Source organism: Chlamydomonas reinhardtii, chromosome 3 (genome assembly GCF_000002595.2).
Source record: "Chlamydomonas reinhardtii strain CC-503 cw92 mt+ chromosome 3, whole genome shotgun sequence".
NCBI classification, from domain to species: Eukaryota; Viridiplantae; Chlorophyta; class Chlorophyceae; order Chlamydomonadales; family Chlamydomonadaceae; genus Chlamydomonas; species Chlamydomonas reinhardtii.
The window spans coordinates 5,894,646-5,919,649 of NC_057006.1; the positions used below are offsets into that span (position 1 = coordinate 5,894,646).

Sequence of the window (25,004 nt, forward strand, 5' to 3'; positions counted from 1 at the left end):
TCCAAAGCAGTGTAGTGATCGATTGCTGCAAACCTGCACGTTGAGTAGGAATACAGAAACAGCATACACGGCATTTCTATTCGGAGATCCTCAAGACTAAACCGGGAGGACTGAGCCACGAAGAGCACGTAACCATGTCTTCGGACGAGCTTAAGGTATGTAGCATTCACGATGTCGTAGCGACTGGCAGGGCAGCGTGCCGGTATCGAGCAGCACGGAGGGGGCGCCGTCGACGGTGCTGGAAGGCCCGCGCTTACTCCTCGTCACGCACACCCGGTCGCAGGCCAAGGGAAATGCCGCGTTCAGCGCGGGCAACTTCGAGGAGGCTGCTAAGTTCTTCACGGAGGCAATTGGCGTGGACCCAGGCAACCACGTCCTCTACAGCAACCGCAGCGCGTCGTATGTGAGCAAAGGATGGGCCGTGGCGGCGGCGGGGCAGTATCAGGGTGTAAGCGGCCGTCGTGAAAGACTGTGTAGTCACGGTGAAATATGATGCTGCATGTGTGTTTCGGGCGCTCCCGGGGCAGCCCAGGAAGGTGTCCGGCCTTTGGGAGACGTATCGTGCGCGACTGACCGGCCCCTCCGCAACACGCGCTGTAGGCGAGCCTCAAGCGGTATACCGATGCGCTGGATGACGCAAAGAAGGTGAGGCGAGTGTGGTGCCGTGTTGGTCGTCGGCTAATGGCATGCTTTGCCTAGGCGGGCGTGTCAGATGGGCAAGTGCCGGCACCCGAAGAAGTCTGGTCCGGAAGGAACCATGCTTGAAGACGTTCCGCTGGACATGCGCGCCGTCAGCTACCAATTAACACATCCCTATTGTCTTCCTGCTTGCAAAGCCCCGATAACGTCATCGCTGCTTCTTCGTGTCTGTGCTTGTGCGCGCGTGTGTCTGTGTGCATGTGGCGGTGCCGTTGCAGTGTGTGTCGCTCAAGCCTGACTGGGCCAAGGGCTACAGCCGCCTGGGTGCGGCCTATCACGGCCTGGGCGAGTACCCCGAGGCCATCCAGGCCTACGAGGACGGTGCGTGCCGGCCGTGGAGTGGCTGCGGTACAGCGCGTGTGCTTGGGAGTACAGCAGACTCGTACCAGTCCTCTGGCCTAGGAAAGGGGTCGGGGACTCGTCCCAGGGTGCTGGGCGATTGTAGGCCAGCCGTAAAGCTGGGGTGAAGGGTTGACAGGGGTCATGCGGCGGGCCCATTGAGGTACCCCGCACCAGGGCATGGCCACTGCCGCCACACCCACGCTCCCGTCCGCCCATTCCCCCTCCTCTCCGTCCTGCCCATAGGCCTGAAGCACGACGCCAACAGCGAGCAGCTCAAGAGCGCGCTGGAGGAGGCGCGCGCCGCCGCCGCCGCGCCGCGCCGCCCCGGCTCCATCTTCTCCTCGCCCGAGCTGCTCATGAAGCTGGCCATGGACCCCCGCGGCAAGGCGCTGTTGGGCCAGCCCGACTTTATGGCCATGCTGGGCGACATCCAGAACGACCCCTCCCGCATCAACATGTACCTCAAGGACCCGCGCATGCAGCTGGTGGGTGCAACCGTGTGTGTGTGTGTGTGCTTGTATGTGTGTGTATGTTTGTATGCAATGCGGTGTAGAGGCGTGTATTGGTGGCATGAATTGGGCGCGGTGCTTTCGGGGAGATGCATCTGGGCCGGTTCGCTTGTTGAACTGGCTGCTGGGTGTGTGTGCATGGCACATCAAGGGCTTCTGGATTTCGGTCACGGCGGGTAGACGCGCGTGCGTGTGGGTGCTCAGGGCCTGTTGGTCGCCATGCACCGCCCTTGTAAAGCTAACGGCCCACTGCTGCCCGCTGCCGCGCACGGCCACAGGTGCTGGAGCTGGCTCTGGGCGCAAAGTTCGGGGCGCCAGGCGGCGGAGAGGACGAGGAGCCGGCCAGCGCCACCGTGAGTCAGATACAGTCACGGTGGGGCCTGAGACCGCGCCGCGTCGGGGCCATCAGTCTTCCCGCACCAGCACTCGCAGCCCTCCCTCTACCGTCTACCACTAATCTAATCATGAATGTATCCCCCCTTGAGAGCACTGCGAGTTTTGTTTTCGCCATTCCCGGCTAAGCTTCGCTGCCACTGCCTCCCGGTCCATCCTCCCCAGGCGCACAAGGAGGCTGAGTCACACAAGCCCGCCTCCGCCTCGCACGCACATGACAAGAAGCCCGCGCCGCAGCCGGAGCCGGAGCATGCGGAGGTCAGCGAGGAGGAGCGGGAGGCTGCCGCCAAGAAGGCTGCGGCCCTGAAGGAGAAGGAGCTTGGTAATGAGGCCTACAAGAAGAAGGAGTTTGAGACGGCCATTGCCCACTACAACAAGGCCATTGAGCTGTACGACGGTGACATGACCTTCCTCACCAACCGCGCGGCCGTGTTCTTCGAGCAGGTGAGGGGCTGCGGGGGGCGCCAGCCCTTGAGACCGTCGCGCTACAGGGGGGGTATGGGCCGCCGGGTGAAGGGTGCGGTGGGGTATGGGCATACACAGGAAGAAGCGGCCCGGTAGTCAGACACGGTAGCCCGTGAGTTTATGATGCTTACTTGTCATGTTGGCCGCGGCCTTGCTGTGCCGCACTGCAGGGCGAGTTCGACAAGTGCGTTGCGGACTGCGACGCGGCGGTGGACAAGGGCCGCGAGATGCGCACCGACTTCAAGGTCATTGCACGCGCACTCACGCGCAAGGGCAATGCGCTCGTCAAGCTCAACAGGTGGGCAATGCGCTGCTGCCCGCGCCCGTCGGCCGGACCATTATAACCATGCCTGGACCCGCGCCCTATCATATGTGGGTCTAGATTTGCAGGTAGGTTGACTTCGAATACGGTAATCCCCTCCGCTCCCCGCCAGGCTTGAGGACGCCATCGCGGCCTACAACAAGTCGCTGATGGAGCACCGCAACGCCGACACCCTGGCGCTGCTGCACAAGACCGAGAAGACGCTCAAGGAGCGGCGGGAGGCGGACTACATCAACATGGAGCTGTGCGAGGTGGAGCGGGAAAAGGGCAACACCGCATTCAAGGAGCAGCGCTACCCAGAGGTGGGTGGAGGGGCTGCGGGGCGGCTGGGTAGCTGCCAGGCAGCAGTTGGCATCGGTTGTTGTTTCCGGTTTGGAGCTTTTGCAGTGAGGTGTCAACTAATGCAGATATGGCAGCGCAAAGATGCGGTGTTGGGGTTGAGGTTGGTGCCAGTTATCGCGAAGCAGGCGCCCTTGCAGTCACTCACCTGCTCCCGCACGCCACACACGCACGCGGCGCACGCACACGCACAGGCTGTGCAAGCCTACCAGGAGGCTCTCAAGCGCGGCCCGCCTGCCGTCAACCCGGAGGCCTACAAGCTCTACTCCAACCTGGCCGCCTGCTACACAAAGCTGGGCGCCTACCCAGAGGGCGTCAAGGTGCGGGCAGGGGCGGCGGCGGGCAGATGGCAGGCTGTGTCTCTGGTGCAGTTGCCCGTCCCCTGCACTGGTACACCGCGTCACCTGGGTTTGGGGGCGGCAACGCCGCGGCGCCATGTGTCAGCCCGTCGCGCTACACGCCCAACCAACCAATTGCTCAAGCCCGTTGCCTAATCAGCTATCAGTCGCTGACAAGTATGTGTGCGTTGTGTGTCTGCCCGACGCGCCCCAGGCCGCGGACAAGTGCATTGAGCTCAAGCCCGACTTCGCCAAGGGCTACAGCCGCAAGGGCACGCTGCAGTACTTCATGAAGGAGTACGACAAGGCCATTGAGACGTACAACAAGGGCCTGGAGCTGGAGCCCGACAGCACCGAGCTGCAGGAGGGGCTGCAGCGCGCCGTGGAGGCCATCAGCAGGTGGGGAGGGGCTGTGTAGATGATGGCGGCCCTGGGGGGGGGCCACGTGCAAGGAATGTTGAGATGGGCTCGGTGCACGGCATGCCACTGCAAATGGAGGTAATGGAGGGTTGGGATGGAATGTTGGTGACTCCTGCACAGGAGTGGCAGTGCCCGCCTTGCGCGCACGTGCGACAAGCCCCGACAGCTGTACGCTGACCGGTGACGGTGTCGCCGCGCCTCCGCAGGTTCGCGAGCGGCCAGGCCAGTGCGGAGGAGGTCAAGGAGCGCCAGGCGCGGTCGCTGTCCGACCCCGACATCCAAAACATCCTCAAGGACCCGGTCATGCAGCAGGTGCGCGGAAGCAGCCCGTGTCAAGATCCCTTGGAAACGACTTCGCTTCGTGGCATCAGTTTGTCCTCGTTGATTTCCCATGGCGATGTCCTGTATGCCGTTAGGCCTCTGCATACTCCTGCGTCTCCCGCCCGGCCATGTAGCCGTGCCTAACTAGTCGTGCCGGCATGCTCCCTCGCCCCCGCCCACCTTACACGTGCGCACCAAGCACCACCGCACCTCATGATGCATCATATGAATGTCAACCCCATCCCTGTGTTGCTGCGGCCCTGCAGGTGCTGCGTGACTTCCAGGAGGACCCCCGCGGCGCACAGAAGCACCTCAAGAGCCCCGAGATCATGGTCAAGATCAACAAGCTGGTGGCGGCCGGCATCATCCAGGTCAAGTGATGAGGGACGGATGAGCGGCCGTCACTCTTGACAGAGGCGTTGGTGGTGTGTTGTTGTTGTTGTTGTTGGTATGCGAGGATGTGCGGTCTGTGCGTGGAGTGTGGAGCGTATGTGTGGAGCGGTCTCAGGGCAATAGGGGCGCCCATACCCCCGCGCCGGGCCCATCCGTGGCAAACGAAACCAGAGGAGCGCGAGCGTTGACATTGTGCGCAGGAGGTTCACTAGAATAAGGTGTGGCTGCAAGGGAGGTGCAAGACATGGAGTAGGGCAGTACGCGCAAGGCTGCAAGCTGCGTATGGCTGAGCGGTTGCAGGCGGGCGGCAGTGATCGCCGCGCACTCGTCAGTATGGGAGCACCATTGCGTTGCTGATGCTACGGTCTGCGGCTGAACCTAGCATCGCCGTTATTAATTGCGGATTTGCGGTATCGTGGATGCGGGCCTGAAGAAAGGCGCTGCCTCTTGCCAGTGGCGTTAAAGACAGGCTGTGTGACCGTTCGCTATAGTGCAGCTGACAGTTCAAGGCGATCACGGGGACTCGCCTGGGTGCGGCGCAGACGCGCAGTCACAGCACAGTGTTTTGCGGGTGCCACTGGACTACAGCATCCGCGGCCTTTTCAGGTTCTCCTGGTCTCGCCGGTTAGCTGGGCCCTCGGGCTGCACTGAGCTTACGGACTACTGGAGAGAGCCACTTCGTCCAACACGTGGGGCACGCCCTGGACCGCTACGGAGCAGTCTGCCGAGCGGTTCACATCAGCTGCATCGCTCAATGAGCCCCCCTGATGATTCGAAGGCTTGAAGCCCCCATGCCCCCAGCGCCCGACCGCCCGTCCACACCCTGCGCAACCTCTCCTAATATTCTTCAGCTTCCAGTCCGCGCTATGGAAGTTTGGGGCGGGGATGCCCTTCCTAGGACTTCAGCGCTGGCGTGTTGCTCAAGAGGATGGCAGTCAAGGTTGGGGCAATGCCCACTGAGCCGACGACAAGTGTTCCCCGGTCACGGGAAAAGGGGGCCGAGCCCCTCCACAGTCTGAGGCCGAACAACCTCATTGCCCGGACATAGCCGGGGCCACTGAGCCAAAGAGAACGCGTTACACGCGACAATGCCCCGATTGTGCACGAACCTCCGCACGCTTGCAGGTAGTTTAAGAAAGAGTACGGCAGAACAGACCAACCGCCAGCAGGTGTACCATGTGCGTACGTTGGGAATCCTTGAGACACACTGAAATATGTGTACATGACCCGCAAAGGGCCCCCAAATGTCGCAATCAAAGTGTAGCGCGTGTGTATAAGTAGGCCGTTGATTACCCATTTAAGATGTCACCCAGAGATGGAAGAGGGCTTGCGCACTGGGCGCTCACGCTTCGCCAGAGGTTAAGCATACAACTTTATTTGCACTCCAAAAACCAGACAAGGAACATAGGCATAAAAGCCAGACAATAAACGCGGGCATTAAACACACACCCCGACATCGAGGTCAGAACGCAATTGCCTCCTGCACCCGTGCTCGAGGAGGTCCCTCTTGACCGCTAAAGAACTATCAATGTCTCGAAACATACTCGCTCGACGCAGCATCCAGGTGGTCCGCCTCATCCGCAGTACAATCCGGTTGCTATGGCACAGTGCATTTGTTAGATGAAAGGCTCAGGCGGCTCACTCCTGCACGGTTGCCGCTGCGCACGCAAACGTCTGAGGATGCATGCATGGTGAATAAGTGAACCTCCTTGGTGTTGTGCGTCAAACCTGCACTCGTTTGCCACAACTCTATGCCAAGAAATCCTATTGAAGCGAACTAATTCTCTTCTCTGTTAAGGCGTGATGGATTGCGATTGGATTCTGGCGGGTGGAACCGTCAGTGGTTTCCGCCAGCACCATCCGCCCACCGGCCTGTGCTGTGCAGCACAGCTCTCCAAACAATCACTCACTCCCATCTCGCTCAGCTCACACGCTCTTGCCGGCAGGGCGCCTGTTGACAACACCAACAACAGACATGGAACCGGAAGCCGGAATAGATACTACCCTAGTGCAAGCACCACCCAGTCCGCACGCCTGCTCCTCAGCAGCCGACCCCACTTGAACGGCACTGAATGCGCTGAGCGCTTACGGCCGCAGTGCACCTGCAGCTCCATCGCCGCTTGTCGGCGCAAGATGTGACGTCGTGGCCGCCGCCGCGGCGCTGAGCACTGTCCCGCCGCCGCCGGGCGAGGGACTCGAGCTTGCGCCGAGCAGGCTGCTGGTCGCCACGCCGGCAAGCAACGACATGCTGCCGCCTGAAGCGGCCAGGTCTCCCGAGGTGTTGCTGCTGCTGCGCCGCAGCGACAGCACGCTCAGGCTCTGCTTGCGCATGATGGGCTTCCGCCCGAACCTGGCGATGCACACTGTCACGTTGTCCGAGCTGCCCAGCCGCACGGCGCGGTGGGCCACCTCGCGCGCGGCGTCGGCGCAGCTGGTGCTGGTGGTGAGCGAGCGCACAGCCGTCTTGCAGGCCTCAATGTTCGTCATCTTATCAAACACACCGTCACAGCCCAGCAGCACCAAGTGCCGGTCGTCCCTGACCTCAAAGGTAAACACGTCCGGGTCGCACTCTAGCACAAAACCGCCGTTGCTGGCTACGCTGGCGTTCGAAAAGCAGGCCGGCGGCGCCGGCGAGGGTGAAGATGTGGCCGCGGCCGCACAGCCGGCGGGCCCTGCCGGTGCCAGATCTACGGAGAGCAGGCTCGAGGTCAGCGCTGAGGCCACTGCAGAGCCGTTGGCGGCGGCGGAGGGTGACGATGCGGTTGCCGCCGCGGCATGGGCCGCGCCCGCGGCGGTGCTGAAGCTGGAGCCCGTGCCGTTGTGAGCGACGGAGCCGTCCGGACACGACGAAGACCGCGCATGCTGCCCGCTAGACCCGTTGGCGCTGCCGCCGCCGCTGCTGTCGCGCGGCCGCGGCAATGACGGCGCCTCGCCTCGCCGCTGCCCCTGTACGTCGACGTTCGCGGGGCACGCCGCGCAGTGCCCAATCGCGTGTCCGTTGCTGCTCACGTGCCCGTTGCAGTGCAATTGATGCCCGTTTGCTTCCCGATTCGCTTGCCCGTTCGCGTGCCCGTTGGAGTGCGATGGGCTGTACCCATCGACCCCCGCCCCGGGTGGACTCCCGTTGATCAGGCCGCAGGCGCTGATCACGCCCCGCCCCGCCGGAACGGGCTCGCTGTCCGCTCCCGCGCCCGAGCCGGCCTTGCCGTTCTCGTGCGCCTCCGCGCCCGCCACCGGGCCCCGACTGCTGCTGCCGCCGTTGCTGCTGAACGACGACGCCGACGGCCCAGGCAGCCCAGGGCTGCGCGGCGGCCGCCCCGAGCCCGGCGAGGGCGACACCGTTGTCGCCCGCCGGCCGCTGCCGCCCGTCCCCGCCGCCTTGCAGTACGGCGAGCCAGTGCCGCTCGTGCCGACTGGCGCCGGCCGCCGCGGCAGTTCTGCCGAGCCGCCCCGCCGCTCCCCGGCCTCGCCCTCGCCAGCCTCCGCCTCTGACCCCGACTCGCTCTCCTCCTCCAGGGTGCCGCTGAACCCCACCGACCCCAGCTCGTTGATGCCCAGCAGGGAGGTGAGGGTGCTGGAGCGCTGGAAGGCTTTGACGCCCGCGTGCCCGAGCGCCTTGGTGACGCCCAGCAGTTTGGAGCCGTCGGTGGGGCAGGGCAGCACCACATAGCCGCCGCAGTCGCTGAGCTCCGCGCCCGCGCCCACCACGCGCTCCCGCTCACGCACGCACAGCAGGTTGTGGTCGTTGGTGATCTGCGGGCGCGACGCACGCGGTGAAACGGAGGGCGTAAGAATGTCGTACACGCGACGGCGGCGGCACAACGGCCACAGCGCAACAACATGCAACCCGCTCTTAGTTACATAGATACACACAATGGCGCACAGGCCGCGCATTCCCACCAATCCAAGCTGCCATCCCCACTTACCGCCACCAGCCCACCACGCATCCCCGCCCACGCCCCAGCGCACCTCAGCCCGCCCAACCTCCGCCCCTCCAGACCTCCGGCCCCCCGGGCCGCACCTGCACCGCCTTCTCCTCGATGTAGTCGTAGAGTATGCAGCGGCAGTCGCCCGTGTTGATGACCGTCGCCAGGTCGTCCACCACCAGCAGCGCGTTCACGGTGGTGCCGCTGTTGTGGCCCGCGGCCAGTAGCTCCTCGTCAATGACGTGCAGCGCGGCGCGCATGGCGGTGCCGGGAGAGCTCCTGCGGATATGTGTGTGTGTGGGGGGGGAGTTGCAGGGATGTGTGTGTGGGGGGGGGGGGAGGTAGGGGGAGGGGGTGCGGTCGGGGGAGGGATTGGTTGGGCCCGGTGGTTGGTGCCGAATGCGGTGGTTGGGATGCGCCAGGAGGGGGCAGTGACAAGAGGAGGGTGGGGCGGGGTGGGTGAAAGCACGCCCGTCCGAGGCGGCAGCCGCACGAGATGCGATGCCGTGCGCGTGTGCCACAGGATAAATTTGTGCGAGACGTAGAGGATAAAATGGGCTTGCAGAGTGAGAGTGTGTTGGACCCGTCCGACAGCGCAGTGGGGTTGAACGCCCCTCAGTGCCTATAATAGAGCCGCGTGATTTAGCACCATTTTTTGTCAGTGGCCGAGATCGTGAGGCAGCGGCGACTGCTACGAATGGTGCTGCCAGCTAAATATCATATATCTGTGCTGATTGCTGAGAAATGTGCAATGGTGTGGGCACTGTGCCGGCTTTATGTTATGTTGTCAAGCCCCTCCGACAGCGCAGCGGGGTGGTGAGAGCCCCTCAGTGCCTATAATGAGGCTTTGTATGATGTGGCACCGCTTTTGACAGAGGCCGCGACAGTGGGAAACACGGCAGCTGCTTCGAACGGTGCTGCTGATGTCGCATTAGCAGGTAACCCCCCGATACTACCACCAAACCCTTCGCAGCCCAGAGCCCAACCCACAACTTAGTCAAGTAAATGCCGCATGGTCACAGAGGTCGCAAACACACCCCATCCGCACAGGCTGGACGAGCCACGCACACCCGCACACAGACTCTCCCCTTGTGCCTGCCTCCTGCGCTATCGCCCCCTCTCTTTCCCTTCCCTCTCCCCCTCTCCCTCTCTCTCACCGCAGTCGCGGCAGGTCCTCCAGCAGCAGAGCCGGAAAGCGCTCCGCCACGTACTGCACCGCGCCCACGCCGCCATGCCCGTCCAGCACACAGGCCAGGAAGGCCCGGCTGGTGTCGTCAAAGGGCGCGAACAGCTGCGGCCCCAATGCCAGGTGGAAGGTATAGTCCTCGCACTTGCGCTGCCGGCCCTGGGGGGTGTTAGAAAAGATACAGGATGGAGGTCGTAAGAAACAGGATGGGGGGGGGGGGTACAAGGAACAGCATGGCATGCGGTGATGCGATTATCGTCCCTGTGGTGCTGTGGATGCGCAGTCGTGTGGTCAGGGATGGGGCGTATGGGCATGGGGCATATGGGCAGGGGGGGAGCTCGCAGACGTGGCAGGTGCAGGTGCGGATGGGTTGTGTGCACACGTGGCAAGAGCGAGAGCCGAGCCCCCAGGCCGCACCTGCACTCCGTGTAGGCCCACAGCGTAGTTGCATGACGCCCCAAAGAGCCCACCATCACTCATCACCTCCTGTGAACAGAAGCAGTAATTACAGGAGGGTCGGCGAGTCAGGTGCCTGCTGCGTGGCCGTGCCGACACCTTGGCTGAGTCGACAACTCACTCAGCCCCTCGCCGCGATGCCAATTGAGCGAGCGTGGTCTCAACGACAACGTGTATCCAGAGAACCCCGCTGAAGATTGCAAGAAATAACACCACTCTTCGACTGTGTCGGAGCTGGCGGCTCCACGCCAGCCTAACACGCTAGCGCCACATTTGCCGCGCGCCGGTGCGCAATCACGTCCCCGATTTCTGTCCACATACCTTGAAGGGGTCATGCTCCCCGGAGCTTGGCGACCGAGTGGCGTCATGTGGCCACCCAGCGCTAGTATCAGCGAAAGCCCTCTGCAACCTTTCCTTGAGGCTTATAAGCGTGTCCGTTCGTAGCTGCGACTGAGCCGCCTGCTCGGAGAGAAGGGTGCGGGAGTGCAGATGAAGGCGGGCGCGCCAAGAATGCGTTCGCGTCCTAGATTCTGGCCCTTCATTGTACCTGTTTGAGGTCCTCGCCTACATCCTTGAACGGCGATGCAGCCGCGAGTGAAGCTGGAGTCAACGACGAAGCGCCTGAACACCGCTCCTTCGCCGCTCCTCCACACACGCTTTCAGTCACAACCATGCAGTGATAGGTGCCAGGGTTGTTACTGGCTGTTAGGAACTAAACTACACTGAGAGACCGCGCGGGTAACTTGAATTCCTTCCACTGCGCTTGCTAGCTTCAGATGACAGTGACAAGGAAGTAAGGCTGTTGGTAGTGAGTGCTATTGCGTACTGCTTTACTTTAGACAGGGCTGAAGTTTTGGACTTGATCTTCAGTTCAGAGATGGAAACGTTCCCATTCACAATTCGCTCCACTTACTTAACCGCATAATGAGCCTGAGAATCCTTTTACGGGCGTCGTGACGGCTGGTCGGATCTACAAGAGCTGACAAGACCGTTAAAGGAGCCGCGATTGTAGGACCCAAGGCTCGCGTGCCGTCGCCGGCCTTAATATGGAGCGGCTGCGTACAGCTCTATCATGGCGTCACAGCTGTGGGACGGGAAGGCCAGGACCAGACACGCTTGCAGCTGTTGTTGGGCACCCAAGGGACTCTCCCCAGACGAAGGAGACCCGGAGCCCTCCAGCCCTTCTAGCGACGCCCGACTGGACCTTACGTACGTGTCACGCTCAGATCCTGTAGCGGCTGCTTGCTTCCGTAAGCTCAGTGCAGGCGTACAGCACTAGCCTCTGCGGCCTGCTTCCTCACACGGTTGGATTGTGGCCCTGGCTGTCCCCCACCCGTATACAGTAGATACCTACCAGGCGGAGGCGTGAACCCTCTTTTGCCGTCGAGCTATGTCTCTCGACGAGGGGAGGCCGCTTCGGCGGCCGATAGCCCCCTTACGCCCCGCTAACTGACACCAAGTGTCGCAAACGCATTGGGCGAAGGCGGTCCCAGGCGGTCCTGTGTGGCCGCTCCGAGCGGGTGGGGCGCGGCGCCTGGACTGCGGGGGCCTGCGGGGGGAGCCCGAGGGCCCCGCCAACCCCGAGACCAGGAGAACCTGAAAAGCCCGCGGATGCTGTAGTTGATGTACGGTAGCTGAGCCCCGAGGACAAGTCCCAACTCGGCTTGTGGTGGCCGTCTCTTCTTGACACTGCGCCTGAACCAGGGGCCTGAACCGGTCTCGCCTCCGTCAACCCTTCAGGTTGCCAAAGGGTGGGGGGCGCAGGGGGTGCGGGTTGCCCCAGGGGTTGCCCCGTCCCCCCGCTGGATGCGCCGCTGCTGGGTCGCCCTGTTGGCATACCAAACACCTGCCATGTCCTCGCGTTGCGCGGAAGAAGGTGCAGTGGCGAGAAGCCTTACGCTATTGCAGGGGCGTCTTGCCCGCTTTACTCGCCAACTCTTCCTTGGGCGCTGCCCTTGTGCAGGGCAAGCAGCGTTCAGAGCACATGTCACGTCAACTTCATTGCTTTGAACGCCCATCCTTCCCAGACTCTTCACTACCGTATGGACTGGCTGGATCAACGGCCTCAACCAGGGAAATAATGTGGCGCCGTGTCTTGCTGACCCATTGCCCTTGCCCCGCTGGAAGCCTGCTGGTAGGGTCTTGTCACCGGCCTTCACGCCAAGGCATGTGCTGCCATGCATCACGCCCCCAATTTTATCTACGTATCATCAAAATTCAGGTAGATAATCAGGTCGATAATCACACCGCCAGGAACAGCCATGCGTGCCTACTGCCAAGCCAGGCAGGAACGATACCCTTTCACTCCTGCAGTGCCGCAGTGTGCCTCATTCTTATGTAATGTGCTCAGGTCTTGTGACGCTTTTCGTTGCCCACCCTGCTAGTAACAGTCTTGCCGCACTTGGTGCATGCCGTCAGCGCGCTGGCGCCAGTATAGACAAGCAGCCCTCACGCCCAACGCTTACCCGCCCCTCCCCCACCACCCCCGCCCGGCCCCGCCCCCGCCCCTGGCCCTACCGCCGCTCCACCTGTCGAGCCCACCCCGCCGCCTCCGCCGCCGCCGCCAACCCCGCCGCGCGAGTGCAGGAGTGTGGTGGCGTACTGCACCCGCTTAGCCACGGAGTTCTTGGGTCCCGCCAGCCGCACCCCGCGCAGGCTGGCCTGCTGGCGGCGGCCGTCTCGCGCCAGGAAGTCCACCAGGTCCTCACACTCACGCAGCACCAACTCGCTGCCATCCATGAACAGCACCTGCACGGGGCGGCGTGTGAGAGGGTGCGTGGAGGATTAGGGGCAGGCGGGTCTGGTGCTAACGGAAAAGGGCCCAGTCGTCACTGCACTGCGCATGCAGAGGTGCAACACAAGTCCCTGTGAGCCTCACCTGCATCGCTCCACTGCTCATGCACACCGCCAGCGCCTTGTGCGTGCGGGCCCACCACGTCAGCCACACCGACGGCGGCGATCGCGGCGGCGGCGGCGGCGACGGCGGCGGCGACGGCGGCGACGCGGCAGCTGTGGCCGTGGCCGCGCCCTGCGGCTGTTGGTGCTGAGCATGTATCTCAGGCACTGCCGCCGTGTGCTGCGCCTGGGCGGCTGCCGCCTGCGGCGCTGTACCCGCGGCGTCAGCAGCCGCAGCCGCAGCCACCCCGCTCTCAGCCACCGCCGCTGCGCCAGTGCCAGTCGAGCGCTCTGACGACTTCTGCGCCAGGGGCCCGCGGCGCTCCAGGGTGGCACAGCTGACGTCGCTCTCCTCGCCGCCGCTGTTGCTGCCGTCTCCGCCTCCGCCCCTGCCGCCGCCGCCACCGCCCACCAACATGGACTCAAAGCTGCACAGCAGCTTGAGCTTCTTCAGCACGTCGTGCGGGTAGCTGGGGCCCGGCACCGGCGCCAGCGCCGCTTCGGCAACCCACGGCGCTGCGGTGGAGTCGGCGGATCGGCGGCTGCCCTGTTCCGCGCGTGCGCGGCTCTGGCTGTGGCCGGCCCCCACTCCCGCCGCAGCCTCACCCGCGCCGGTGCCGCCGGTGCCCCAGCCCGGGCGCTGCCAGTTGCCGGCCGGCAGGAGCAGTGCCTGCGCGCCGGCAGGCAGCGGCTGCGGCTGCAGCAGTTCGCCGCCGCGCGGGGCGTGCTCACCAGCGGCGGCGGTGCCGCCGCCCCGCAGCGCGGGCAGCAGCCAGGCGTGGGCTGCGCCGCGGTCGCGCAGCATCTGGCTGCCGTCCCTGAACAGCACCCCCACGGTGCCGTTGGACAGCACGAAGGCCAGTCCGTACTTGGAGCTGTAGTCCAGCCATTTGACCAGCAGCACCTCGCTCAGCCGCGACTGAGGCGCAGGCCGTGGGTACCAGGCAGTGAGCAGCGGTGAGGTTGAAGAGTTACGGGCGAGGGAGGTTACAGGAGTCGGGGATGAGGGAGTCCAGGGCCAGAGACCCATCATTCACGCGGAAACAAACACCCGTCACGAGGTCACAGACAACGCACCAACAAACTCAAAGTGCACCCACCTGTGCGGCTGCAGCTGCTGCCACGGCTGCGGCGGGGTCTGCGGTGGCCTCCGCGCCGTCCAGACCCGCCGGGCCCGACGTCGTGGCCGTGGGCACGCCGGCGCTGTACGGGCCCCGCGACATGCGGTAGGAGGGCGCGCGCAGCTGCTGCTGCGCCGCTGCCGGCATCATGCGGGAGGGGCGGTAGCTGAAGCTGCCGTTGCGGCTGCCAGCCGGTCCATCCTTGAAGCTGCGTGAGCGCAGCCGCTCAGCCAGCGCCGCCAGCGCGTCTGGGTCCATTTCATGCACAGCCCCCGGCGAGCCCGGAGCGCCGCCGGCTGCGCCGGTCGGATCAAGGCGCGCCTGTGGCAGCTGCGACGGCGCCGAAGTGTCGGCGCCGCCTTCGCTGAGATGCGGCCGCGAGCCGACTGCGGCTACCGCAGCCAATAAGGCAGAGGTGGTGCTGCCGCCGGCGCCGTTGGCGCGCGGTGAGCCGCTTAGGTGACCGTAAACCGGGTGCGTGGCGCGGATGGGCGACGGCTCGTAGCGTAGCGGAGCTTGCGGGAGCGCCGCGGTGAGGCCGGCAGGGGCCAAAGCCCCACCTGCTGCGCCCGCCTGCGCTGCTGCGGCGGTGGCTGCGGCTTGCACCGAGCAGTCCAGTGTGGTGAGTATGTCGCAGTCACCAAAGTCGTCATCCGTGAACGCGCCGTCGTCGTCGCCGCCGCCGCCGTTCGGGTAGGCGTGGCCCTGGCCTCCGGGCGGGCGGTGCGCAGCAGCGGCGGCGGGGGCGTGCATGCTGCCGGCGGGCGCGTCGCGGGCGGGCGCCGTGCGGGGGCCGGACAGCAGCGGCGGCGCGCACCGCTCCATGGCCGGCACGCCTGCCGGCGACCAGTCGGAGCGAATGAAGGACGACCCAGCGGACAGCTGCTGACCACCCGTTGCGCCCGCCGTCGCCGTCGCCGCCGCTGCTGCTGCTGCTGCTGACGCGCTCTGCTGTGCGGTGGGGATGGCAGCTGCGGAGGCGGGGGAAGCGCCTGGCGGCGGGACACTGCGCGGCAGCGGCGGCGGCGGGGGCTCGCGCCGCTGCTGTGGGTCCAGGAGCGGACTATATTCGGGGCTTCCAACGCTTTGAGCCTGGGACTGAGGCCCGGCTGTGGATGGCAGCAACGCATTGTCGACACCATGCGCTGCCGCTGCTGTTGCGGACGGCTGCCCGTGGATGGACACCAGACCAGCCGCTCCGCAACCAGGCGACGAACGACGGACAGTGTCCCACACAGTCAGATTGCCACCAGTGCCCTGCGCGGCCTCCACCGGCTGCGCCGGCGCTACTAGATGCCGCTCGGCGCTTACGTCCGGCGCAGCCGCGGCCGCGGCGGCCACCGCAGCAGCCCACGCATCCGCCTCCACTGGGACTACCTCCACGCAAGACCCCGCCCCCACGGTGCCGGGGCTCTGCAGCTTGCCACTGCTGGGCGTCAGCGGCGCGGTCAGAATCCCGGACCCAGGCTCGCAAGGGTGCCCCAGCAACGCCTGTGCCGCCTCTGACGGCGATTCCTTCTGAAACAGCGTCCCGAGCGATGAGCCCAGCAGACCTGAGCCGCTGCTGATGCCATTGGCGGTACCGGCACCGTTGCCCTGCGGCTGTTGCGGCGGCTGACTCCCGCCACTGCCCCGCTGACTCTCGCCGAGCAACTCCGAGCTGTTACCGGCAACGCCAGCCGCCGCCGCTGCAACAGGTGCGCCGGTGGCGCCGGCAGCAGCTGCGCGGACCGGTTCTGGTCCGCTGCCGGCTGCGCTGGTACCGGTGCCGTTGCTGTTGGGGCCGCCGCTGGCGCTGGCCGCGAAGGTGGACAGCGCGCTGTGTGTGCTGAAGACCAGGACATCGGCGTCACGTGACTCCAAGTGCCGCAGCACCACCTCCACCTCCACAGACGCACGCACGCGGCGCGGCGGCGTGCCCGGCGGCGTGCCGCTCCGCAGCGGCCTGCTGTCAGCCACCGCGTGACCCGCCGCCGGCCCAGCCGGCGCAGCTGCAGGGCCTGCCGGCGCAGCTGCAGGGCCTGCTGCCGCTGCTCTGCCTGCCACCGTGAAAGGGCCTGCTACCGCCGCAAGGCCTGCTGCCACCGGAGCTCTTGCTGGAAAAGCCGTTGCAGCCGCAGCAGCCACCGCTGCTGGCGTGAGCCCTGGCTCCTCCACAGACGATGGACTGGCCTCGGCAATGGCTTCGAGGGAGCAGCGGGGCTTGCCACCGCTGGCGGGATACCCGGTGCGCGCGGTCAGCTGCTGCTGCGCCGCCAGGGTGGCTGAGGCAAAGAAGCTGGAGGTGGCTGCCACGCTGGCAGGGGCTGGCCCCGCCATGGGGGCGCGCGCGCTCGCATCCTGCACGGGCGTACTAAAGCTGTTGCGTCCCGTTGAGGCGCTGGGAACTCCGGCGGAGCCGAGCGCGGCGAGCGCGGCTGTGGCTGCCGGCGTCGGCGGTGACGCCGGCGGCCGGGCCGTGGCATTCCCCGTTGTGAATGAGGCGCCTGTTGCTGTAGATGCGACTTCTGCAGATGAGCGATTACTGGTTGTGCCAGCCGCCGCCGCCGCAGTTGAGGCTGCGCCCGAGGTCATACGGGGCGTTGCCGAGCTGGCGGCGACGGCCACAGAGGCAGCCGCGCTGGTACTGTTGCCGGCAGACGCGCCCGCCGTCCCGCCAATCTGCGAGTTAGCACCCGAGGTGCCTGAAGAGCCCCCCTTGCCGCGTGCGCCGCTGCTTAAAGCACTGGCACGCCACGGCTCGCCCTCTGCGAGCGGCGTCGCGAGCGGGTGCTTTGGTGCTGGGGCAGAAGCCGCCGCGGCAGCAGCCACGGCCATCGCCACCAACCTTGCGCCTCCAGCGCCGCCCGTTCCGCTGCCGCTGCAACTGGTGTCACCCCATTCTCGCAGCTCCTGCGCTGCGGCCATGGCCGCCGCCGCCACAACCTCCTCGTCGGCAGTCTCCTCCGCAGCCTGCTCCGCGCGGCGCATGCGCTGCACCTGCGCCGACTCCTGCTGCAGCCGCGTCAGAGCCATCTGCCGCCAGGGGTGCAGCAGCGCCGCCGCGGACCAGCTGCGCCGGCTGCGCCCCTGCTCGAAGCTCGTGCGCAGCTGCGGATGAGTGGAGCTGGTCACTGTCGCCGCTGGTGCCGCGGCTCCCTGGGCATTTGGAGGAGCGCCGGCTCCGCCGCCCGCCCCCACCGCTGCCGCGAGTGCCTGCTGCGTCAGGTACAGGTGCTTGCGCACGATGCGCATGTCGCCTGCGCCCTGTGGGTGACTCTGCACCAGCGGCGGCGACCGGGAGGCCCCTGGGGCAGCGGCGGCTTGCGGCGCCTGCTGCGCGGCTGGCAATGGGTGCAGGCGGGAGTGCCGTGGCAGCGGCGATGCCAGCGTCTCCACTGCCGGCTCTGCCCTTGTGCCCTCCTGGGGCCCATTGGTGCTGGTGCCGAGCGTGTCCGCGGCTACGCCACTCGTGCCGGCGCCTGCGAGCGCAGTAATGCCGCTGGCAGCTGGCAGCGCGGATACCTGCTGCTGTCGCCCCTGCTGCTCCAGCTGCTGGTCCCGAGACTGCCGGTGCGGCTCGCCCACTGGCCGCGTGTCCAGCTCCCAGCTCACCCGCGGCTGCCGCGCCTGCGGCGGCTGCTGTGGCTGTGGCTGTGCATGCAAACGGGACGACAGGTCGGCGGCGCCAGCATTAGATACGCCGCTGCCACCCCCGCGCTTATCCACCCCCGCCGCACGCAGCTGCGCCACCACCACTGCTGCCGCCGCCGCGGCGTCGTGGCCGCCGCCGCCGCCGCTGCAGCCGTCCGCCCCGCTACTGCCACTGGACATGGCCGAGGCACTCTCCATCACCATCATGCCCCTGCCCGAGCTGCGCAGCCCCAGCCCTGGCTGGTTCGTCTCCTGGCCGCGTCCCGAGCTGCCCAACACGCCCGCGCCCGCGCCGAAACCCAGCAGCAGCCCCGCCGCGCCCGGCGCCCGGCCGCCCGGCCCCGAGCCCAGCCCTGCGTCCAGGCTGAGCGGCAGCGGCACGTTATTGGTGGCGCTGCCCGACGTCGCCGCCACCTCCAGTGCGGCCTCGCCGCTGCAGCCCAGCCCCAGCGCGTCCCCCTGCAGCGCCGCTACCACGCCGCCCAGCACACCCATCGCCGTGCCCCGCGCCGCAGCCACCAGGCCCTGCTGCCGCCCGGGCTGCAGCGGGCCGCTGTGCGCCGGCGAAGTCAGCTGCGGCGTGCACGCGTCCGTGCCGGCGGTGGCCACGCCCGCGCCACGGCCGCCCGGTGTGAGGTCGGGGGCGACACTCTGAGCGGCGCCGGTCCCGCCACTGTCCCGGCTGCTGCGCTCAAGCATCGTCGCCGCCATAAAAGCCGCCAGGGCGCCCTGCACGCCGGCGCCGGCGCCGGTCGTAAGCGACCGGGACACCGCGGGCGTGGACACGATGTCGAAACTGGCGCTGTCGCCCAGGATGAGGGTGCTGCCCAGCCCCGCGTGCGCGTCCTGGCGCCCCAACTGGGTGACCTCGTGGGCGGCCGCGTCGGGGCCTGATGTGATGCCACTCGCACCTGCCGCCGCTGCCGCCGTGTCACAGGTGTTGTCCCGGTCGCCGGTGGTGGCTTCGGCGGTCCCGGCGTTCTGCGCAGAGGCGTCTGGGCTGAGGAGGTGCCGGACGCAAGGCGCAGAGTGCGTCGAGGGCAAGCAGCCCGACAGCATGCCAGCAGCCAGCGCCATAAGGGATGGCGGCACAGCGGTACCACCGGCACCGGCGCCGCCGGCGCAGCCGCTGCCGGTGCTGCCGCCAGGACCGCTGCGGCCGCCAGGACCGCTGCGGCTGCCAGGAGCCGCACCGCCGGCGGGCGCAATCGGCCCGGCGAAGCAGGTCAGCGGCGTGGTTGCGTTTGAGTGAGCTCGCGGGCCGCGCAGGCGCCCACCGGAGCCGCGCGCATGGCGCAGGACGACGGAGAAGGGCGCCAGGTGTGAAGTGGTTGCCGGCGACGTGGAGCCGCAGCCAGCAGCGCGCGCGTATTCGTCCGCCACGTGATCTACATGCGGATGCTGGTGGCTGCGCCCTCGCTCCCGGATGCCCTTGGGCACATGCGGCGGGTGCATCTGCGCGGAGTCAGCACCAGCGCCAGCACCGCTGGCCGCGGTGTGCGACGTGCTCGCAGCCAGGGTAAGCGGCGCATGCCGGCCGGGCGGCGACGAGGATGCCACCACAGGGGCAGCCATGATCCGCACGCGGGGTCCGTTGGACGCTGCCCCGCTCACCGCGACCGGCCCGCTAGCGGCCGCGCCACACAGCGCCACAGGTGGTGACAGGCCTCCCGACCCAGCTACTTCTGCAGCGGCTGCTGCCGCGTGCGGAGCGACCGCGGCTGCGGCGGCTGCCGTTGCTGACCCGTACACACTGGCGCTGGCGAGCGAGCCGGCGTGCGCCGCAGCCCGGCGTGGCCCGATCAGCATCACCTCCAGGCTGTCGGCGTAGGAGCGCGCCGTGTCGCTGCTGATGTCGTTGTCCAGGTCATCCGCGGGCCCGTACGGGCCGTGCTCGTACGCGTCGGTGGTGGTGCGGCCGGACGGCATGCGCCGGACGCCGCCGCCCGTGCCCGTGCGCGAGCGGCTGCTGCGAGTGCGCTGCCCGCGGCGGCGCGAGCCTGCGTGCGGATGCGCACTGAGGAATGCGGCGCTCATGCCGGGTGGCGGCGCGCCGCCACCGGGGCCGCCGCCGTAGGCACCGTCGTTGGTGTTGGCGCCGCCGGCGGTGGAGGCTCCGAGCGCAGAGGAGCTGCTGTGCGTGGGAGCCTCGTGGGCCATCGGGCTGCCGACGAGGCGCCTCAACGACCGCATGTGCAGCGGCGACGGCAAGCTGGGGCGAGCGGTGGCTAGCGCTGCCGCGCCGGTGGAGTAGATGGTAGTCAAAGGCGCGCCGGCGCCGGCACTGGCTGCCGCGCCCTCTGCTGCGCTGCGCGTCTTGCCGGCGCGAACGGCCGCGGGGCCTGGCCCGGCTTCGCCGGCCCCGAGCGCTGTGGCGGCGACCGAGACGCTGCGGCTGACGGAGGTGAAGCTGCGCAGAAGCTCGCCGCGCTCCGGCTGCGGCGACTTGAGGATGCCCGCCATCGCGCCTGCAGCCGCCCTGCGCCCCAGCCCCGCCCCGCCGCCCACCGGGCCCGGACTGAAGAAGCCAGTAAGGCCGTCCGGGCCGCTGTCCGCAGTTGCGCCGGAGCCGCCACCGCGCGCGCTGCCTCCGAACAGGCGCGGCGACGGCACGCCCGTGGGTGGCCCCAGGCCCAGCCGCAGTGCCAGGACCTCGGTGCTGTTGGAGGGCACGTCGTTGTCGCCACCGGTGGAGGGCCCCGTCGTCACATTGGCATTCCGCGTGCCCGTGGTGCGGGTGGCGATGGCGGGCAGCAGGCCCCCCTCGCCCGTAGTGTTAGCGTGGGTGTAGGTGCCTGGTGAGGCGGCAGCTGCGGCGGCGGTGACCGCGGCGCCGGCCGCGGTGGAAGTCTCCAGCACGGACACTCCGCCTGCGTCACTGCCCTCCATGGACATTTTCCCAGGGGATGCCAACTCCTACAGGGCAACGAGCCGACAAAGCACGTTTAGACAGCAGGCTCCAAAGGCACACACCCTTCCCTCTACCATACCCCAGTCCTCGCAGACCTCCCGACGCACAGCCTAGGGCGTTGCATGCAGACGCGCTGTCCTGACACTGCCGCATCCGCACCTGCATGTGGCCGGTTGAAGGCGGCCGGTGGAAGTAGAACTGGTGCTGGTGCGTGTGTGAGTTCGGCTGCACGCCGAGCGAGCTTACACCGGGGTTCAACGACAACGATGTGGAGTTGCCGGGCCCCGTCTGCCACGCCAACTCATCCTGGACCCGTACCAGTACCGGCACCGGCATCGGCACGCGGGCATGGTGCGGCCCGGGCGAGGCGCGGGCCCCGCTCGCAGCCGCCCCCGCCACGTCCTCCAGCAGCGCCGCCGTCGCCAGGCACTCACTCGAGTAGCCCACCTGCAGCACGCCGCTGCTGCCCGTGGCCGCGCTGGCCAGTCGCCCGCCGTCCTCAGGCGCGCCGCTGCCGCCCTCGCCCGACCTGCTCGGCTCTGCCGGCACGGCGAAGGCGTTGTGTGCGCGCACCACCACACCGCTGCCTCCTCCCGCGCCCCTGCCGCCGTTGGAAACCCCCGTGTCCGCTGTGAAGGTGCTCGCATGCGACAGCGTCCTAGCGGGCAAGCTGTGGCGTGCTAGTATGGGGGCACCATGGCTGCCGGCGCCGGCGTGCGAGGATGCAGGGGCGGCGTCTTTGCCCGTGCGATGGTCCCTCATGTAATCCCCTGGCGGATGCTGACCCTCGCCCTCCTCGTCCTCCTGCCGACCCGACCCCGGCACGTGTTCAGTGGCGGCGACTGCCTGGTGCGACTGCGAACGGGCACGGCGCAGGTGCTCTGGCCGATGCCGGCGCTTGTGCGGCCGGTCCTTGCCGCCGCCGTGGCCCGCCTCGCTCTCCTGGAGCTCAACCTGTCCCGTGCCGCGGCCCAAGTGCCCCGCGTGGGTGGCGTTGGCCTGCCGCAGGCTGGCGAGGTTGCCAGTGCGCGAGTGGTGCTGGCCCTGCGACGAGCGCTGGGAATTGACAGTCGCCAGGGCCTCCCCGCCCTCTGTCAGCGTGCCCGTCAGCGCCGTCGCCACGCTGCTGTACTGCTCACTCGCCGACAGGTCCAGGTAGCTCCCACTGGTGCTGTAGCCGGAGCCGCTGCTGCGCTGCCGCCGGCGGTGGCCGCCGCCGCCGCGGTCCATGCCCGACGCCGCGGCGGCCACCGCCGCGAGCCCGGCGTCGCACAGCAGTAGCCGCAAGTCCACAGCACCGACTGAGCTCGCCATGCCCAGATGCCCAAAAGGAGAGGGGGGCGTCAGATCAGTCTCGGGCCCGCTGTGACCGTCGTTAAAGGAGGGCAGCGGCTGCAGCGGCGGCGGGCGATGCGCATCCGTCAGCGCGCCGCCACTGGCCACGGAGTGTGGCCGCGGCATGTGGCCACTGTTTGAGGCCGACTCGCCCGTGCCAGCGTCCTCATCCTCCTCCCCCTCCACCAGCTGTTGCAGCTGCACTGGCCCCCGCGAGCCGGCGCCTGATGTGCCCGCTGGTGACCAGGCATTTGCCTCCGCACGGTGGGTGTGGGCGGCGTGGCGGTGCGGATGACCAACGACCGAGAATGCCACACCCGCCGTGCCGAGCCCCGTACTGTGCTGTTGCTGTTGCTGCTGCACGTCGTCGCCTGACGCCGTCGTAAAGGCTGCTGCTGACCCCGGCCCATCCCGCATTGCCGCGAGCGCGAGCGGCCCTATATGCTCCGCGAAGAAGGCGTGCTGCCGCACCTGCTCCAGCGATGGCCGCTGTGAGGGGTCCACCACCAGTAGCGCATGCACCAGACCCCGCGCCGACTCGCTCAGCGCCACGTCCTCTGGGAACTCATAGAAGCCCTGCGCAGCGCGGCGCGGCGTGACGCAGGTTGGTGCCGCGTGGTCGGGCGTCAGCCCGCTACATTGCCAGGTGGACAAATGACAGGGCCCCCGGCGAAGCGCGAGCACGCAAGCAGGCATGCCCGCGGGTGAAACATGACATACGGGGGCCGAAGGGGGGGGCGCACCTGCAGGATGCGCGCGTATGTGGACTCAGGGCCGCCGTCCAGGGCCGCAGGGCTTCCCGCCACCGGGTCGCCGGCCGCGTCCCGGCCCCTTCGCTCCGCCTGGAACGGCGGCCGCCCCACCAGCAGCGTGTATAGCACCACACCCAGCGCCCACACGTCAACCTGTGGCGTTGAGGGGGGCGCGCGTTGTCAGTTGTGACGCGCCAGCAACGGTGCCAGATAACGCTGCATTTTGTGGTGCGGGCACGCGACGTGGCGGTACGGCGCCGGCTGCAGCCGCCGTTGGGCCGAAGTCGCACGGACGAGAGCTCTTGCGGCTCCAGCTTGGCCCCTCAGCTCAGCCCCCCTTCCGCTAACCTCATCACGCCTCACACCGCGCACTGCATCGAGATTCGCGCCTCGCCAGCCTTCCCCCAAGCACTGTCCCCCGCCGCCGCACTCACCTCCATGCCGTATCCGGCCGGGCCCGGCCTCAGCACCTCCGGCGCCATCCAGTTGAGCGAGCCGCAGGTGGAGTGGCGGCGTGCGGCGGGGCTGGGCAGGTGGCAGGCCAGGCCCAGGTCTCCCACTTTGACGGTGCCGTCGCGACCCAGGAACATGTTGCTGAGCTTGAGGTCGCGGTGCAGCACGCCGCAGCTGTGCAGATGCTCCAAGGCGGCCAGGACCTGCAGCACGGAAAGTTTGTGACGCGGGCACGGTCGCCACAGGCTCCGGATGCGGTGGTAGCGGCTGCGAAGGCTGGCTTGGCGCAGGCCCGCGCCCATGCACGCACCTGCCACAAGATGTGCGCCGCCTGCAGCTCGCTGAAGCGCCCCACACGCCGCAGCAGCTCGCTCAGCGTGATGCCTGTGCGCGCAGGTGCCAGCCGCAAGAGTCAGACATGGACACAACCGCTGAACTTTACACGTGGGTCCCCCGATGGCAGTTGAGACCGCTTCGTCATGTCGGGGTATGTCTCCGCCCGTCTGAAATCTAGCTGCGCTGCTGCATGCACCTCCGTCTTGTCGCTACCGCTACCAGCCAGCCGCTCCTCCTGAGCCCATGCTTGCCGCAGCCGTGCTCCGCTGCCGGCGCACACCTGTCTTACCCGACGCGCCCTCCCCACCCCGGCCACTCACAGCACAGCTCCTGCAGCAGGTAGACGTTCTGGTCGTCCTGGAAGGAGCCCAGGAAGGTGACCACGTGCGGGTGCTGCAGCAGCTGGTTGATGTCGATTTCGTTCTGCACGCGGTGCAGCTTCATGGCGTCGGCCAAAGAGCTGAGCGGCAGCACCTGCGCGCATGGGAGGTGCGGGAGGTTGGGGGCAGCGTGCAGCGCACACACAGTGCAACTCGTGGATTGCTGTGCGGCAGACGGTCCCGGCAAGTACCCTACTGCTTCAGGTTGCTTCGCAAAAATGTTCAACCCAAAGCTAAACCTTGACAGCTCCCTGCATCTTTGGGACATTGCCACCCGTGCACCCTGGCGCGGGCGCTGGACCACCAAGCTCCCGCATGCTCCCTTTTGTTGAGGCCAGGTAGGTGCTCCATGCCTGCCCGCACCTTGGCGGCCATGCGGCTGCCGTCGGACGCGCGCTCCACCTCATACACGGCCGCAAACCCGCCGTAGCCCAGCAACCTGCCAGCAGCAGCACGGCAGCCAACAGAGACATACGCCCGATGAATGCAGGGTTAAGAAGAGCGCGAGGTACAGAGTATCCACAGCGAGGCTCCAGAGGCTGGGCCCAGCGTGACTGCGGCGGGCTCCCGCAACCGCAGCAGTGTAGGTGTAACCGTGTGCGGAGCGCCGGTGCACCCGACTCGCCTGTGCTTGACGAACGACTCATGCTCGCCCTCCTCCTCGTAGTGTATCACTGGCGGGCAAGCCTGCAGGTAGACGGCGCAGAGTTGCAACCTGTTAGTGGTCGCCGGGAACTTTTTGTCTAGCATGCCGACGCCTGAACAGCAAGGCCCATAGACGCACCACCACGGCCCGCCGACGATGGAGTTCGCCTTGCATTCCCACAAATCCGCAGGCCCGTAGCTGGCCTTCTGCCTCAGGTCTCGACACTGAGCCCGGCCCAAAGAGGCCGGCGCCATCGCAGCTGCCTCATTCTAATTAGTGTTCCGGGATAATAAATTCTCGCGCGCGAGGCCGCAAAAGTGCTAAAATGCCCAGTCCAAGACCGGACTCCCTTCGTCGCAGCTGTATGGCTCACAGAAAAAGGAATTGCTAGATTCACGCACAAAAGCTAATGAAAATAGATTGCAGCGACTTC

The 25,004-nt window shown here is 67.0% G+C and overlaps 3 protein-coding genes across 3 annotated transcripts; 1 reads left to right on the forward strand and 2 right to left on the reverse strand.

Annotated features, from left to right (window-relative positions):
* Positions 1-20: 20 nt before the first annotated feature.
* Positions 21-5,208, forward strand: CHLRE_03g189950v5 (uncharacterized protein). The gene is made up of 13 exons (XM_043061165.1): positions 21-155; positions 284-403; positions 601-645; positions 918-1,020; positions 1,285-1,526; positions 1,829-1,903; positions 2,109-2,387; positions 2,579-2,706; positions 2,843-3,032; positions 3,264-3,389; positions 3,622-3,806; positions 4,034-4,139; positions 4,415-5,208. The coding sequence occupies exons 1-13, from the start codon at positions 135-137 to the stop codon at positions 4,526-4,528; spliced, it is 1,734 nt and encodes a 577-aa protein (XP_042926294.1). The 5' UTR covers positions 21-134; the 3' UTR covers positions 4,529-5,208.
* A 3-nt stretch (positions 5,209-5,211) lies between these two features.
* CHLRE_03g190000v5 (uncharacterized protein) lies at positions 5,212-11,080 on the reverse strand. The gene is made up of 6 exons (XM_001691985.2): positions 10,657-11,080; positions 10,431-10,568; positions 10,071-10,139; positions 9,625-9,812; positions 8,563-8,746; positions 5,212-8,294 (listed from the first exon to the last, which is right to left on the reverse strand). Exons 1-6 carry the CDS (start codon positions 10,780-10,782, stop codon positions 6,627-6,629), a joined length of 2,373 nt encoding a protein of 790 aa, XP_001692037.2. The 5' UTR covers positions 10,783-11,080; the 3' UTR covers positions 5,212-6,626.
* Positions 11,081-11,998: 918 nt separating this feature from the next.
* CHLRE_03g190050v5 (uncharacterized protein) lies at positions 11,999-24,961 on the reverse strand. Its single transcript, XM_043061166.1, has 11 exons — positions 24,710-24,961; positions 24,551-24,612; positions 24,289-24,364; positions 23,866-24,019; positions 23,520-23,593; positions 23,191-23,412; positions 22,748-22,909; positions 20,829-22,580; positions 14,105-20,674; positions 12,988-13,923; positions 11,999-12,857 (listed from the first exon to the last, which is right to left on the reverse strand). Exons 1-11 carry the CDS (start codon positions 24,743-24,745, stop codon positions 12,558-12,560), a joined length of 10,344 nt encoding a protein of 3,447 aa, XP_042926295.1. The 5' UTR covers positions 24,746-24,961; the 3' UTR covers positions 11,999-12,557.
* Positions 24,962-25,004: the final 43 nt, after the last annotated feature.

Excerpts from the sequence above, each read along its gene's own strand:
- CHLRE_03g189950v5 (XM_043061165.1), top strand. The coding sequence starts at position 135 with ATGTCTTCGGACGAGCTTAAG. Across the intron at positions 2,388-2,578 it reads CGGCCGTGTTCTTCGAGCAG|GGCGAGTTCGACAAGTGCGT; the intron begins GTGAGGGGCTGC and ends GCCGCACTGCAG. Across the intron at positions 3,390-3,621 it reads CCTACCCAGAGGGCGTCAAG|GCCGCGGACAAGTGCATTGA; the intron begins GTGCGGGCAGGG and ends GACGCGCCCCAG.
- CHLRE_03g190000v5 (XM_001691985.2), bottom strand. The coding sequence starts at position 10,782 with ATGGTTGTGACTGAAAGCGTGTGTGGAGGAGCGGCGAAGGAGCGGTGT. Across the intron at positions 10,569-10,656 it reads TAGGCGAGGACCTCAAACAG|GCGGCTCAGTCGCAGCTACG; the intron begins GTACAATGAAGG and ends CTCTCCGAGCAG. Across the intron at positions 10,140-10,430 it reads GGGAGCATGACCCCTTCAAG|GAGGTGATGAGTGATGGTGG; the intron begins GTATGTGGACAG and ends TTCTGTTCACAG.
- CHLRE_03g190050v5 (XM_043061166.1), bottom strand. The coding sequence starts at position 24,745 with ATGCAAGGCGAACTCCATCGTCGGCGGGCCGTGGTG. Across the intron at positions 23,594-23,865 it reads CCTGCTGCAGGAGCTGTGCT|GCATCACGCTGAGCGAGCTG; the intron begins GTGAGTGGCCGG and ends CTGCGCGCACAG. Across the intron at positions 20,675-20,828 it reads CTTCAACCGGCCACATGCAG|GAGTTGGCATCCCCTGGGAA; the intron begins GTGCGGATGCGG and ends GTTGCCCTGTAG.